Source organism: Hyperolius riggenbachi, chromosome 10, assembly GCF_040937935.1.
Source record: "Hyperolius riggenbachi isolate aHypRig1 chromosome 10, aHypRig1.pri, whole genome shotgun sequence".
Classification (NCBI taxonomy): Eukaryota; Metazoa; Chordata; class Amphibia; order Anura; family Hyperoliidae; genus Hyperolius; species Hyperolius riggenbachi.
This window is the reverse complement of record NC_090655.1, coordinates 143,601,532-143,617,904: the sequence shown is the minus strand read 5'-3', so window position 1 is coordinate 143,617,904 and position 16,373 is coordinate 143,601,532. Positions and strand designations below refer to the sequence as shown.

The following is a 16,373-nucleotide window of genomic DNA, read 5'->3' as shown; positions in this document are numbered from 1 at the left end:
TGTTGCTTGAAGAGCTGCTAATATTGCCAGACTATTACGGGATTGAACCTCTCCCTAAGCCAGTATAAAGTATAACTGGAAGACAAAACACCTGTTATTAAAACTGCAAGACAAAACACCTGTTATTACATTTCTACATAGGTTAATTCAACACATTATGGATTAAGCAAAAGGGCATCTAGCTGATTTGTGAATACAACCTTTCATTTCCCTCTTACAGTGTTTCAGAAACTAACAGAAGTAATGATAACAGAAAATATCTTAGCTAATGTTAATAACACTGACAAACTTTCAAAGGACATGGTCCCCTTGGATAGCTTCTGTAAATAACCAAGGTCTGTGTCCTTTTCTGCTTACTGGTACATAGGGTGGTCACACTTGCATGCAGCTAACCCCTCCGCTACTCATTAGCCTCTGTTTCTTAAGTGTTCTCATATTGTTGGAGGAAAAAATACTGCAAATAATTGTCATGGCCAGCATTATGTTTATCAGAAATGTGAACTACAGTCACTTTTCTGTGTGGTGGTCAGGTCACATGGGCTAGCCTGTGCTCCACATGCATATCATCTAGCCCTGGGCATCCACAACCTTTTATTCTTTTCACTTCCTGAACTTATTTTGGTACTTACTAAACTCTGTTTACCAGCAACAATCCATAAAACCTGTCATTTTTTTAGACATTCTGACCCAGTCATCTAGCAGTCACATTCCTCTCTTATCAAATCACTCAAATTCTTACACTTGACAATCGTTACCGCATCCAAGACATCATCTAAAAAAAGTGGCATTCCACTTGCTGCCTAACACATCTTACACCGTGACAGGTGCCATTGTAACAAGATAATCAATGTTATTCTCTTCATCTGTCACTGCTATTAATGTTGTGACTGATTGGCATAAATACTGTCACTACAGCTTTTCAGAAGGAAGTGTCTAACTCTGTGTGTATACTGGCCTTGTTAGGATGCCCAGTAGTAATACAGGTTTTAGAAGTGGACCACCTGATACTCCAATAAAATATATAAACATTTCATAAAAGCTCCAGCTACTCGTTAAATTGTAAGCACAGCTGCCACTCACTCCAGAACTTCTATTTATGACTTGTTGTTATTTTAAGCCTTGTCTTCTCATTGTTCTAAACACAATGCACTTTGAATCCCTGTTTAATGTGTTTCTGCTCTTTCTATGTTTTGTTTCTTTCAGGCAAAGAAAGGAAACTATGCTTTCTTATGGGATGTGACAGTTGTAGAGTATGCAGCTCTAACGGATGATGAATGCTCTGTGACTGTCATCGGGAACAGCATTAGTAGCAAAGGCTATGGAGTAGCGCTCCAACATGGCAGCCCGTACAGAGATATTTTCTCCCAGAGGTAATGCCAGCCTGCTTTCATTTGTTCTCTGGTTAACCTCTTTTATACTGTAATAAAGTAGATGATGCTTCATTCTGACAGCACTGCACAGATTCTCAACTATTTTGGAGTGTGGAAGCTGACATCCAAACTCTGTAAGGCCAAAACCAATGGTAATCTTTACATCGTGTTATCACACTTTAATGTTCTTGTCCTCCAAAATGGTGTAGCAAGAAAATGATTCTTTACATCGTAAAAGAACAGTATTATGAAAATGGTTTCCAAACCAAGCCTTGGATACTCTGCTAAAGATCCCTTTCTGCAAGTTTCTGATGCTTGGCAAGTGAAAAAAAAATAAAATATAAAAACAATTAGTACTGCATTCCTCTTAGACACATTCCACAACTTTATTGTGAGTGATGTGAGTCATGCAACTAACCAACTGACCTGCTTCTTATTTTTATTTTAGAATATCTAGTAACTGTTATATTTGCATCTGTATTAAATTAAGGTGTCATGCTGTGCTATGTCTAGATTTTATCTAGAATATAGGGCTCCTTGCTGCTGTTACTTTTGATGAGCAAACATTCTTCTAACATACAAATAGGCTTTGCCTGGAGAAGTTGGTGTTAGCAAGTCACCAGGGTTGATGCTTCCATGCTGGGCAATTGTCCAGAGCCAGCTGAGGGTCTCTCAAGTCTCTCCCCAAGTGGTCCTCCAGGGCCATGTAGTGTACTCGCATTAGCAGAACACACTTAACTGTCTGACCTGTGTACTCCCTTCTGTGTCCTTCCTTCTGTCTCCATCTCTAAACACCCATCACCTAGAACAGGTGCTGTGTGGATGGAGATGGGAGGATACAGTAGGGAGTGCACTGACTGAACAGGTAAGTACCCTCTGCTACAAGTTCTCTGTAGCACACAGGTGTCGCACACCAGTCCTTGAGGGACATATACAGGCTAATGTAGGATGGACGGAGAGATAGAAAAATGTGTTTTACGGGATGAAGCACCCCTTTTCTGATTCAGTTCCATCAGTTTATTTAAGCTGTGCCAAAATGTGTGAGGACCTATGCCCTTGAGGATTGAAGCTTGACATCCCTCCTCTTTAGCAAAAAAGAACCCGGGGACAACTATTAGCTTAGGGGATGGAAACCTTGGGAGGTCTGGCTGTCATCCGGCTCCAAAGCCCTGAAAACAGTACTATCTGGGGGGTGGGGTGGAGGGGACAAAGAGACCACCTACTGCTGCATGGAGGGGGTTGTTGTGTCCCCTTCTTTATTTGTGAAAGGTGTTGCAGATCAGTGGTTCCCACAGTGGTTAACTTGTACCCAGGTCCTCATGTTAGCTTGAACTGACCATACAAGTCACTAATCAGCACAGTTACTGGTCAAATGGATCAGGTACTAGAAACTTAAATTTGCTCACCCTTAGCTTTGGTCTTTATAGGAGGACTATTTATGTAAAGAGGTTAGACAAAAGTGAGTTTTCTGGGAGAGCAGCAAAACAGAAATCTAAAGCTGGACACTACGGTCCAATTTCTAACAAAATCATTTGAGCGATCAGAAATACTGATCGGATTCGTTGTAAATAATCTCTATTGGTGGACACAATCGATTATGAACGAGTGAAAAAAATGTCGCCCGAATGAATTTTGGTCGTGATAGATAGGAAACAATGATTGGTTAGTTGATGGTGTAGTGAACGATTTTTCGTCCGATCAGAATTTCTGATCGCCCGAACGATTTTTCGCTAGAAATTGGACCGTTAGTGGACAGCTTAAGAATGATACAAATGTTTGTAAGAGCTTAAAAATAATTATCTGATAGCTTTTTTGAAACTGAAACTCTTTGGAGGCTATACTATATTTTTTTTATGTCTAGTGTAAAGCAACTACAGTATTCCGCCATAAGAATATAATACCAACAGTTACAGCTTTGTTGCTTTATGGTGTGGAAACTTTTTCATTACTGAGAGAGCTGTAAATACTGAAATATGACAGATAATTTGTCAGAACATTTTTTGATTATTTGTCTATGGCATGGAACTGACGCATAGGGTAATCTAGCAAGAGAGTGATTTCATGACCAGCACAGGCAGTAAACGGATGACCACTATTTGAAGCAATATGAAGAAGATTAGACACCAAACAATAGTGTATATATTAAAGATAAATTCTCTATATAAAAGTGAAGACACAGCAAACATAAGTGGAGCAATAATAGCTAACAAAACAGCCACAATAATATTAATAACCATAATAATAGCCATATTAATAACAATAATAATAAGCAAATACCTTAACCACTTTAGGATCCTTGGTACGCATATCCACCCCCCTTTAAACTACACGTGCGGATCAGAGGGGTAGATATGCGTACTGCTGCCTTACCGTCGTGTTCACGATCCCCGCGCTGTTTACCGTCGATCCACCATCGCAGCCCCCTCCATCTGTGATCAGGATGTGAGAATCTTTTGATTCTCAATCCCGATCACCGTTCCCATGTCTTCGGAGAGCTTGTAAATGTGATACAAGCTCTGAGACCCGACACTTCCGTGTTCGGCTGTGTTCTATTAATAGAAACACGGTCTCAGTAGCACCATCTTGTGGACAAAAAGTAAAATAAACCTATTTATGCCACTATACTGTTTTCCATAGAAAGTTTATTATTATTACTTTTAACCCCTTCCAACCCTGCCCCACAGTTATAGAAATAAAACACTTGTTAAAAAAAATTAAAAAAAATTAAATCATTTAATTTTTTTACATAAATAGTTACCTTAGGGACTTTTCTAATACGGATGTCATGAGAGTATATCACTGTTAATTTTGCAAAAAAAAAGTTCTTGTAATAAGTGAAAAGGTATTAAAAATGGAAAAATGCTCCTTTATGTCCAGATAAAATATTATCACCATACATTGCACAAGGGACACAATTTAAACGTTGCAATAAACCAGACAAATGGGCAAATAAAATGTGTGGGTTTTATGTACCAAAGCACATTTTATTTTAAAACTATAATGGCTGAAAACTGAGAAATAATATTTTTTTTCTATTTTTCCTATTATTCCTTTTACAATACATATAAAAAAAAATAATTCATAGCAAAAACTACCACCCAAAGAAAGCATAATTTGTGGCGAAAAAAACTATATATAGATCATTTCAGTGTGATAAGTAACAATAAAGTTATCACTGAATGAATGGGAGGAGTGCTGAAATGTGAAAGATGTTTTGGTTTTTAAGGGAAAAAACCTGTGATCCTGAAGTGGTTAATTATAACTATGTAACTAAACAAAGAACAAATACATAAAACATACAACGATACATGGTACAGAAACATCAATATACTCAATGCAATGGTCAGAACAAGGAGAATCAGGGTTACAGATCGGGTACAGGTTAAAAAGGAACAGGCGTGTCCAGAAGCTCAGCAGTAATTGGTCTTTACACAACAAAGGTTAAGGCAGCAGCCTACTGCAGGAAAAAACCTTGAGACCAGTTTTACACTTACAGCTTAAACCTGCTTTACGTTACCCTATTTTATCACAATGGGCTGTAAAAGGAATGGAAGTCTATAGAGATTTTCACACATATTGTGCTCCGGAAGTATCCGGTTTTGAAAATCATTGCTTGCAGCATCTGTGCTAAGACTAGAGATGGCCCGAACGGTTAGCCGGAAAACGGTTCCCGGCGAACTTCCGGTAGTTCGCGTTCGCCATCTAAAGCAAACTTTTCCGGAAATTCGGTTAGCACCCATAGTGCACCATTAGGGACATTGTAGCCAATCAGGCTACACTCTCTCCTGGAGCCACTTCCCCCCCTTATAAAAAGAAGGCCCCGCCGGCCATTACACTCACTTGTGTGCCTGCATTAATTAGAGAAGGGACAGCTGCATCAGACTCTCTCATAGGGAATTAGTTAGGCTCTTGTAGGCTTGTTAGCTTGCTCCTTGCTGATTTTTATTGCTAAAATAGCACCTCACAACAGCTCTTTTGAGAGCTAATCTTGTTCTTGTGATCTATTCTTTTTCTGTGTGTCCCACTGACACTTGTGTTGCATAGACAGCCTTGCTAATTCATACTGTGTGTGTGCCACTGCCAGGCCCAGCACATTCAGTGACTACCTGTGTGTGTGACAGGTGCACATTGTAATACTCATCACTGCATATACCTACCTGTTGTGTTCAGTGAACCCACCTCATCACTGCATATATCTACCTGTTGTGTTGAGTGCACCCACCTCATCACTGCATATACTTACCTGTTGTGTTCAGTGAACCCACCTCATCACTGCATATACCTACCTGTTGTGTTCAGTGAACCCACCTCATCACTGCATATACCTACCTGTTGTGTTCAGTGAACCCACCTCATCACTGCATATACCTACCTGTTGTGTTCAGTGCACCCACCTACCTACGTGAGTGCACGCAGTGTGATATACACCTACCTACGTGAGTGCACACAGTGTGATATACACCTACCTACATGAGTGCACGCAGTGTGATATACCACTCCGTGCATATCTGTTAACTGCACCTGTGTGACTGCACATTGTATTAGTCAAGTCAATGAATACCTTTCACTTCATCCCCCCCCCCCCGATACGGACAAAATGGACAAAACAGGTAGAGGAAGAGGTAGAGGCAGACCCAGAGGAAGGCCATCCGACAGGTCTGTGCAAGGTCGTGTTGATGTGATATCGTGCAGTCCTGGCCCAAAGTACAGTGCTCAGAAGAACTTCAACTCCAAAGATTGTCAGGATGTGGTTGACTATTTAACACAGAACACCTCATCTTCCGCAGCCACCAACACTACTACAAGCACCACATCCACTGCATTTGACACTTCGCAGGAGTTATTTGGTGGTGAAATCACTGATTCACAGCCACTACTGCAACAACAAGATGAAGGCGCTAAGCAAGTTACACCACTTCATATGTCTGAGGTAGGCGACACTATGGACATAATGTGTGAGGAGGATGATGATGAAGTACCTGCTGTTGGTGCAGTTTTGGAGGTGTCTGAGGCAAGCGAAGCTGGGCAGGATGATTATAATGATATGGATCCCACATGGGTTCCTAAGAGACAAGATCACCAAGGGGACAGTTCAGAGGGGGAGTCAGAGAGGAGTAGGAGGAGACGAGTTCCTGAAAGAAGCAGGGGGAGCTCGTCTTCAGAAACAGCTGGTGGCAGTGTCCGGCGCCATGTATTGCCACCTATGTACAGCCAGCCAACATGCCCTTCAACTTCAGCTGCTGATGTCCCCATAGTGCCATCACCCCAGGGGAGCTCAGCGGTTTGGAAATGTGTTAATGTGTCTGCCTCAGATCAGAGCCATGCCATCTGTTGTCTCTGCCTCCAAAAATTGAGCCGTGGAAAGGCCAACCCTCACGTAGGGACAAGTGCCTTACGAAGGCACATGGAGAAAAGGCACAAACTGCAATGGGAAGAGCACTTGAGCAAAAGCAGCACACAAAATAAAAGCCACCCTCCTTCTCCTCTTCCTCCTTCAGATGCAGCATCTTCAGCCGCTTTCTCCCTTGCACCTTCACAGCCACCCTCCTCCACTCTGCCTCTGCCCTTGAGCGATTCCTGCTCCTCTGCCCACAGCAGCCAGGTGCCTGTGAAGGAAATCTTTGAGCGGAAGAAGCCAATTTCTGCCAGTCACCCCCTTGCCTGACATCTGACAGCTGGCGTGGCGGAACTGTTAGCTCGCTAGCAATACCATACAAGCTGGTGGACTCTGAGGGCTTCCATAAATTTGTGGCCATTAGGACACCACAGTGGAAGATGCCAGGCCGCAATTATTCCTCTAAAAAGGCGATACCCAAACTGCACCGTGAAGTGGAGAGGCAGGTGGTGTCATCTCAGGCACACAGCATTGCTTGAAGGGTCCACCTGACCACGGATGCCTGGTCTGCCAAGCACGGTCAGGGCCGCTACAGTACTTACACAGCCCAGCAGGGTGTACGTGGCTGTGCAGCAGACCAACTTGTGACACCTCCATGGCTTGCAGGCAGGTCTCCTGCCACCTCCTCTCTGCCTGCTACATCCTCTTCACTGTCGTCATCCTCCTCCTCCTCCTCCTTGGCTGGTGCCGCGATCTTCTCTCCAGCTATACAGCCCCATCTCCCCAGGGCCTATGCTGCATGCCAGGTACGACGGTGTCACACCATCTTAGACATGTCTTTCCTCAAAGCGGAGAGTCACACTGGAGCAGCTCTCCTGGCTGCTCTTAACAAACAGGTGGATCAGTGGCTGACCCCGCACATGCTTGAGATCGGCAACGTGGTGTGTGACAACGGCAGCAATCTCCTTTCCGCTTTGAATTTGGGAAAGCTGACACATGTACCCTGCATGGCACATGTGCTGAATCTAGTCATTCAAAGATTTGTGTCAAAGTACCCAGACTTAGAGGACGTTCTGAAGCAGGCCAGGAAGTTGTGTGGGCATTTCAGGCGGTCTTACACGGCCATGGCACGCTTTGTGGACATTCAGCGGAGAAACAACTTGCCGGTGAGACGCTTGATATGTGATAGCCCGACTCACTGGAATTCGACCCTGGTCATGTTCTCTCGCCTGCTAGAACAGGAGAAAGCCGTCACCCAGTACCTCTACAATTTCAGTAAAAGGACACAATCTGGGGAGATGGGGATGTTCTGGCCCCCGAACTGGACACTGATGCGAAATGCATGGAGGCTCATGCGGCCGTTTGAGGAGGTGACCAACCTGGTGAGTCGCAGTGAAGGCAACATCAACGACTTAATCCCGTACGCTTACTTCCTGGAGCGTGCCATGCGTAGAGTGGTGGATCAAGCTGTGGAGGAGCGTGAAGAGGAACAGTTATGACAGGGACAGTTGTGGGAGCAATTTACATCAGAACCAGATGTTTCCTCAACACCTGCAGCAGCACAGAGGGGGAGGAGGAGGAAGAGTCGTGTGGGGAAGAAGAGTCAAACTCTGATGATGAGGAAGGTTTTTCTTTGGTGGAGGAGGAGGCGGCGGCAGGGGCTGGGGGGAGGAGGAGGACTTACCTGAACTCACTGAGGAAGAGCAAGAGGAGATGGATAGTACGTCGTGATCCAACTTTGTGCAGATGCCCTCTTTCATGCTGTCCACCTTCCAGCCTGTTGAAGGACCCCCGTATAAAAAACTCAAGGGGAATGACCAGTACTGGGTGGCGGACATGTTACCAACTCACCTGAAGGCAGAAAGGATGCAGCACATGCAGAACAAGCTGGCAAGTGTGCTTTACAATGCGTATAAGGGTGATGTTACAGCACAACGCAATAAAGATACCACTGCCAGTAATCCTTCTTCCATGTCCACGCAGGCAAGGACAGGACGCTCCAGCGATCTCATGGTGATGTCGGACATGCGGAAATTATTTAGTCCAACGTCTTGCCTTAGCCCTTCCGGATCCACCCTCCACCAACGCCTGAATCGGCAGGTAGCCAACTACCTGGCCTTAAGTGTGGATGTAGACACTATAAGCAGTGATGAACCCTTGGACTACTGGGTGCGCAGGCTTGACCTGTGGCCAGAGCAGTCCCAATTTGCCATCCAACTTCTGTCTTGCCCTGCTTCAAGTGTCCTGTCAGAAAGGACCTTCAGCGCATCTGGAGGCATTGTCACTGAGAAGAGAAGTTGCCTAAGTCACAAAAGTGTTCAGTACCTGACCTTTAGCAAAATGAATGAGGTATGGATCCCGGAGGGCTACTGCCCGCTCAAAGACCAAGTCAGTCCCCACACACAGCATCTCTGCCTGCAGGCCGCTTGCCTTCTCTGCCACCACCAACAAGGTCCATGACTCCAGGCGGATCCCTGAATTTTTAAGGCCGCTGCTAGCAGTGGCCGCTATACACATTTTTCTGGTGCGTGTACATGCCTGCCTAATTTTTCTGTCTGCACTGCAGCTGCAACAACAAAACAAAAGGCATGTACATGTGCCCATTCCCCTTTGTGATCATTACCTTGCCGCGGTGAAGGGGCTTGCGTATCACAGTGAAGCAATGACCTCCGGTTATATGAGTGTCTCGGGGGGGTGCACACCAAACATAATAAGGACGTTGCTTCATTGTGGACAGACCAAATTTGATCAGCTGGTCAGTCACTGTTGTTCTATCATTCATCTACCACAGCCCGGCGACCACATGGGCTTGAAAACTGCCATGGCCTGCACTCTTGCCGCGGTGCGCACCAGTCCAGCACGGCCTTCACTATGCAAACAGCTGTTTGCGGTGTGTTACACAGTGAGTTTGGTGTGTCAGTGTAAAGCAGTACTCTAATTACACTCCCTGATTGATGTATTCACATGCAAGATGTTTTATAACACTTTAGGCCTGCAATTTAGCATTCAATGTGTTTTCTGCCCTTAAAACGCTGCTGTGCGTCAAATCCAGATTTTCCCGGGAACTTTTGGCATGTATCCCACTCCTCCATGCCCCCCTCCAGGTGTTAGACCCCTTGAAACAGCTTTTCCATCACTTTTGTGGCCAGTATAATTTTTTCTAGTTTTCAAAGTTCACCTCCCCATTGAAGTCTATTGCAGTTCGTGGAAGTTTGCGCAAACCAAACTTTTTGCGGAAGTTTGCGAACCTGGTTCGCAAACCGAAAATCGGAGGTTCGGGCCATCTCTAGCTAAGACACTGCATGCATGCTTTGAGGAATGTGACCTGAAAATTCACAGGCTTTACCTTCTGTATCTTACACCCATGTGTGCATTAAGCCATAAATCACCACTGAAATGGTGACCAGATACTATCTGCTCAGAAAATTTCAAAGCCAATAAGGTAGATAATATACTCCAGCCTCCTTTGTTTATTTTTCTTTAATGCATGGTAAAACTGGATTTTATGTCATAGCTTAATTAAAATGAATTGAAAGTTAAATTGGCAAACAATAAAAAAATCCTTTTAGGAAAAACACTTGCTAAAGAACTGCCATGATCCATAAATATAGTAAGTGAAATGCTTGCTCACTGTTCTAGAGCAACTTTAATCTTGCTGAATCGTAATTAAAGTTGCCAAATGACCTCTGCGCTCAGGATCAATGTAATGCAGTCTGCAAATTGACTTTTTTTTTATTGTGCTTTAAGCTGCTGAAACTGTTGAGGTTAATGTAAATTTGAAAACACAAGCAGAAATGGTGCTGTATATACACTAGAAATATCATGTAAAATAACAATAATTGACCTCCAGTACAATGCTTATGGTGTGTGTGTGTGTATAGATAAAACAGAAGTGTGAAACAAACATCTCTGAGGGCTCTTTCACACTAGGGGCTGCTCCGTGCGTTTTGACAGCTCGCTCCTAGGATGAGGTTAGAAAAGTGACATGAAAGTTTATTTGACTTTCATGTTAACGTTCACATTAGACAAAGCATTCCAGATTGTTACGTTGTAAAGCATCTGGAAGCTTCGTATTGTTTAGCGCTGGCATTTTCCCATCAGGTAAATTAGAACTACCGCAGCTGATCAGCGTTCCACCGCAACTTCCAGATGTCACACCATAGGTCATAATGCATGCACAAAATCAAGTTTGTGCACGCATTTTCTAATGTGAAAGAGCACTTAGCATGCACTGCTTAGGAATTGCAAATAACATCCACAGTTTCATAAGTAATAGAGCTCAAACCTGTACAACAATGATGATATTTGTCTAATGTTGTGTAATCTAACATGTGGCCTTATATTGTTCAGACAGAAGCAGGAAAAAAGGGCGCCGGCGGCTAGCAGACAAAAAGGGCATCGCCATAGACTCTATTGCATTTGTCGTTAATACGGCGCCCAAAGCAGAAAAAAGGGCGCCTGATGAATATTGTTACAACATTAGAATATTCAAGTTTTTAAAATATGTTCTAGTTTTAGAAGCTTGCAACAATGTCGTTTTTATCATATTATTTTGCCAATATGTACAGATTTTTCATTATCAAACATAGATTGTTTATATGTGTGTAAGGGTATTTTTGCAAGGGGAGTGGTTAGGGTTAGGCACAACCAGGGGGGGGGGGGAGTTCGTGGTTAGGGTTGTGTGAGAGTAGGGTTGGGTTAAGCTGTATTGTTGAATCACACAAGGATTTTTAATGTTAAATATTGTTTGTTATCTCCCATCTGTATTAAAACGGTATTTATTGTTAACCAATTTTGTTAATGTTTATCGTTATTGAGATTTTGTTATCCATGGTGTCATTTCAATATCCAGTCAGGCCCTTTTTTCCTGGTACCCTTTTTTCATGCATGTGTTCAGACAGAGGAGATTCACATGCTGGCCAGGTCAGCCATCCTGGCAGTACAAGCCAACATGGGTATTAAAAAAAAAAGTTGTCCTGTTTTTCTCCTCTTTTAATAAAATGTTTACAAATAAGAAAATAAACTAGAGAATAGGAAAACAGAGAAAACTTTAAAATATTTCAGTGCAAAAAAGACATGTCCTAAGTTAAGTGACACCCCCCCCACGCACACACACACACACACACACACACACACACACACACACACACACACACACACACACACACACACACACACACACACACACACACACACACACACACACACACACACACACACACACACACACACACACTTCAGACCCATCAATTAATTTGAGCTGTGTCTAAGTCCTAACGCAATACTGTAACGATTGTGTAATTCTTTCCGTGGTCAGCGCGCAGGATGCGCGCTGACACTGCGGAAATCCTCCACAAGCGTATAATCTGAGAGAACCTAGCAATGGTGCTATGCACCTGTAGAGGGGAATTCCTTCCGGCAGATGGAGCTGTGGAGTGCAGAGGAACAGATCCTCTGCACAGCCACAGATGCCAGATAAGAATTGTACGAGGGGAAGAAATGCAGGGCAAGATAGCCCTTAAAGAGAGAGAGCACAGAGACAGGGTGTATGTGTGTCCACCAATCTAGTCGCCATCCAGCGACGATGAACACACAACCTTGAAGACCAGGTGGGAAAGCAATCGCAAGAGATGGCAATTGCCAACAGCGACACAAGACTGAATAAGCACAGAGAAGGAATGTATGTATGTCCACCAATCTAGTCGCCAACCAGCGACGGTGAACACACAACAGTGGAAACCAAGTGAGAACGCAATCGCAAGAGATGCGATTGCCAATGAGAATGAGCACAGGGACAGAATGTATGTGTGTGCACCAATCTAGTCGTCAACCAGCGACGGTGAACACACAACAGCAGAACCAAAGTAGGAACGCAATCGCGAGAGAGGCGATTGCCAGAAGTGACACAAGACTGAGCAGGACAGAGCACGAGAGTAGCAAAGGCACAGAAAACAACAATGAGAAGATAAGAAAAATAACAAACGCTAGCTAAGCATGAACAGCGAACGCGTTTCGGCACGATCACCGCGTGTTAGGCACCCAGTGCTAAGCGTATCACCCTAACTAACCACAAGTAATATAAATGAACACAAATAGACTGAGACAGACAGAATGAACGCTTGCGAAAGCAAGCGATCAACACAGACAAACAGGTTGCGTAGACGCTTGCTAATCGGTTGCCTCACACCAGGCAACAGCAGGCACAAACACAGGACAAGACAGGCAGATGAGTGCAGCCAGTATCCACCGCGGCTATGGTCTACACTCCAGGAACTCAGGCACGGAAGATCCACCACTGCTACTGCTAGAGTGAGTGAGAGCATAACAGATAAACAGATGGGGCTACCAGTAGCAACCACTGCTCTGATTAGCACCCCTGAGGCAGAATACAAAAGGAGGCAATGCCATTACCATTAGGGCTAATGCAATCCAGACAGATGAACAGAAGGGGCTACCAGTAGCGACCGCTGCTCTGGTTAGCACCCCACAGACAGACAGAACGATTTCCTGTCGACCGCCGCTGGCGGCAGGACAATCGCAGCAGAAAGACAACACAGGCAAAACAGATAATGCCACCTGACTGCACTAGAGGAGCTGCCTAGTGCAGTCCCAAGGAATTACTCTAAGATAACCTTTAACAAACAAACAAGGCTGATACTCTAGGAGAGTTCATCAGTAACAAACCATCATGACCAGCAAAGGATTGTGGGGTCACATGGTATTTATGCTGCAAGCCTTCAAGGGAGGCGACTAGGCAATTTGCTTGACAAATGTATGCAAATTCCTCAGCAGCAGAGCAGGTCTGAAACTTGCAAAGTGAAGACAGGTCTCTCTTCCAGAGACCTGCAGCCCACAGACTTGAGGATTGGTCAAACAGCTGTCTGCCTGTGCAGCCAGCTGAGCGGATCATTACAAATACCCACAAGAATATTCATACCACGTTTTAGGTTATATGTAGGCCTCAGTGGGTAGCAATGGTTACAGCTGAATTGGGTCAGTGTGTGCTAAAAAGCGGATAAGGTCAACACAGGGATGTCAGTGAAAAAGATTGTAGAAGCACATTTTATCAAAACGGTGGCAACTTATGCAGTAAAAGGTGACATACCAGTATTGTTAAATGTATATATAACATCCATAATTCAAGTATATTACATTATTGATCAGGTCTTCATTTATAACAACCTAATCGTACTTAAATACACTAACATTTTAACATACTCTGGCAGTTTCCTAAAGTGATTAAAACTTAATTTAAGAAAATGTATAACATGACACAGTTTATAATTATTACATACATTATGTTTAATGGACTGTTGAAGGCAAAAATGCCACTTCCATTATATTGCTGTTAAAACTGTATGTGAAAATAGCCAGCTAAATCAAGGGCAAAATGCTCCTTGCTCAATAACAATAGCACATTACTGATTTTGACCCTAAAGAGATTATGCTACCATGGTATATATCATACTTTGGAGCTCTTGCTCCCATTTGCCTCTCATTTTTAAGTGCTTCCATTTTACTAACAGTCTATATATACTGTCCCATGAAGCTGTTACTGCTGCATACTTTGGATCTGTCACAAGTACATCTACAGAGGATCAGTTCTCCTAAAACATTTTTGATGCTAGTAGCAGCTTCACAGAGACAAACATTTTTTTATCAGGTGACTGATTATTACTTCTCTGATTGGCTGGCACTGTTTTAGATTAATGTACTAACATTTAACACCAGGATCAATCTCATATCACTTGAATAATATTTCTTTATAGCAAAAAAAGTTGCATGCAAATTGGTGACTCCTACTGTTTTACACAGGAAGTGAGACCTGGTCAATACTATACACATGTTTGTGTGTATGTAACATTGGGATTTTCCCTAAATTCAAGCATATTTGGCTCCACCTGTGACCACACCCACATTCTGGTCCATGGTCACGCCTGTTTTTAAGTACTACAGAGTAATTAAGAAAGAATAAATAAATCAAACTGAAGGATACTTGGAACAACCTATTCTGAGAAGGGATGATTGTATGAATGCGTACCTCTGTTCCAAAAGTGTCAGAACAAAAACTGATCCTTTACACTAGGAGGCTGTTGTTGCCTTTGGCAGCTGCACTTCATGTCCAATCACTTTAGTACTTCGTCCTTCACAGCCAGTAGGAGGAAGTATCAGTGTGATGGAACGGGACTTGAGCGATTACAAGGGTGAGCTAGCCCCTTCTCGGCGGCCTGCATTTATAATGGCTCTGGAGTGAGGACCTCTCCTTCAATGGATGCTTAGAATAAAATTACCTCTAGAAATGTTGTTCTAAAGGAAAATTCTCTCAAGTTGCTTTATAGATTATATTAAAGTACCTTAAAACTACACCAAAGATTTGCAGCAGTTAATTTGGAATATTTTCATGGATGTAATGTATATGGCCTACTTTATGCATACATGGTGTAATTGTTCAGCCTACCAACCATGTGCCTACTTAGCTTTTTTTAGAAAAGTGTCGCCAGCAAAGCTTCTATAAGATGAATGTACCAAAATTTAACACCAGGACCAATCTCATATCACTTGAATAATATTTCTTTATAGCAAAAAAAGATTCATGCAAACTAGTGACTCCTACTGTTTTACACAGGAAGTGAGACCAGATAAATACTATACACGTGTTTGTGTGTATGTAACATTGGGATTTTCTCTCCAGAAAGGGTGGCCTTGTCTCTGTGTGGCTCCATAAGGCACAAGCAGAAGCCAAGATGTCTGCTCTGCTTTTATCATTAAATAATTAGCACTGTGACACTTACTTGAATAATTTAACTGCTTTATTTTTCTGAAACAAACATACTGGGGTGCTTATACTTTGTATGCCCCAAATTAAGGTTGAAAAATACCTGTCAGACTATTTCAATATGTAGCTAGTGACTGGAGTTGCCCATTAAAAGTATAAAAAAATAAAAACTGCTTAAAAGGAAAGTAACTATAAGCTTACATTCAATGATGATGACAACTTTCAAAGTTCAGACATTTTTATTAATAAGGACAAAAAATGAAAAAAGGTATAATTCTGGATCATTCTACATATTTTGCTTTATATTAGTGCGCAGAATTACAAAAGGTTGATATAACAAAGCCACTATTCCTAACATTTAATTATTGATGTGCGTCAAAGCATTTTTTCCCCACTTAACTTCTGTACTGTTAGAAAAGATGTGCACCTGTGCTGCATACGTTGACCTGCATGTATTCTAATAAAACAGCATGCAGTTTAACTATGGTCATAATATCAGCTAGGGGAAAAAAAGTCTTAAAAATTAGTCATGGTCTATTTCTGAAGCACAGTCAATTTCATGGTCCACTTAAGAAAAGAATTTGGCAATTATAGTTTGCTTTCTCAATTTTCCTTTTGTTATTTTTTAACTGCTGATTTCTTTGTCACCCTTTTATCACCTTTTACTGTAAATGTGTTTTATGGCTTTTTTAAAGCAAGCCAATTGATACAAGGCCATGCTTATTAAAAATGGCATTGAAATGTCAAATACACATCCAGTATAGTAAAGGCAAGATATGTCAAGTGAGGAAAGTGGAAACAATTGTTCAGGCTTAGCAGAAGGTCAGTTGTGAACATTTTTCATAGTCTAGCCAAGATACAGGGTTAGAGTTAGGCATAGATTAGCAAGATG

The 16,373-nt window shown here is 42.7% G+C and overlaps 1 protein-coding gene across 4 annotated transcripts in view; it reads left to right on the top strand.

Annotated features, from left to right (window-relative positions):
- Positions 1–16,373, top strand: part of GRID1 (glutamate ionotropic receptor delta type subunit 1) — a 1,791,150-nt gene that overhangs the window by 1,723,758 nt on the left and 51,019 nt on the right. For all 4 annotated transcript variants that reach the window (XM_068258558.1, XM_068258555.1, XM_068258556.1 and 1 more), the window contains one exon: positions 1,204–1,370. In XM_068258558.1, coding sequence (XP_068114659.1) covers positions 1,204–1,370 — 167 coding nt within the window. The remainder of the gene's footprint in view (positions 1–1,203; positions 1,371–16,373) is intronic.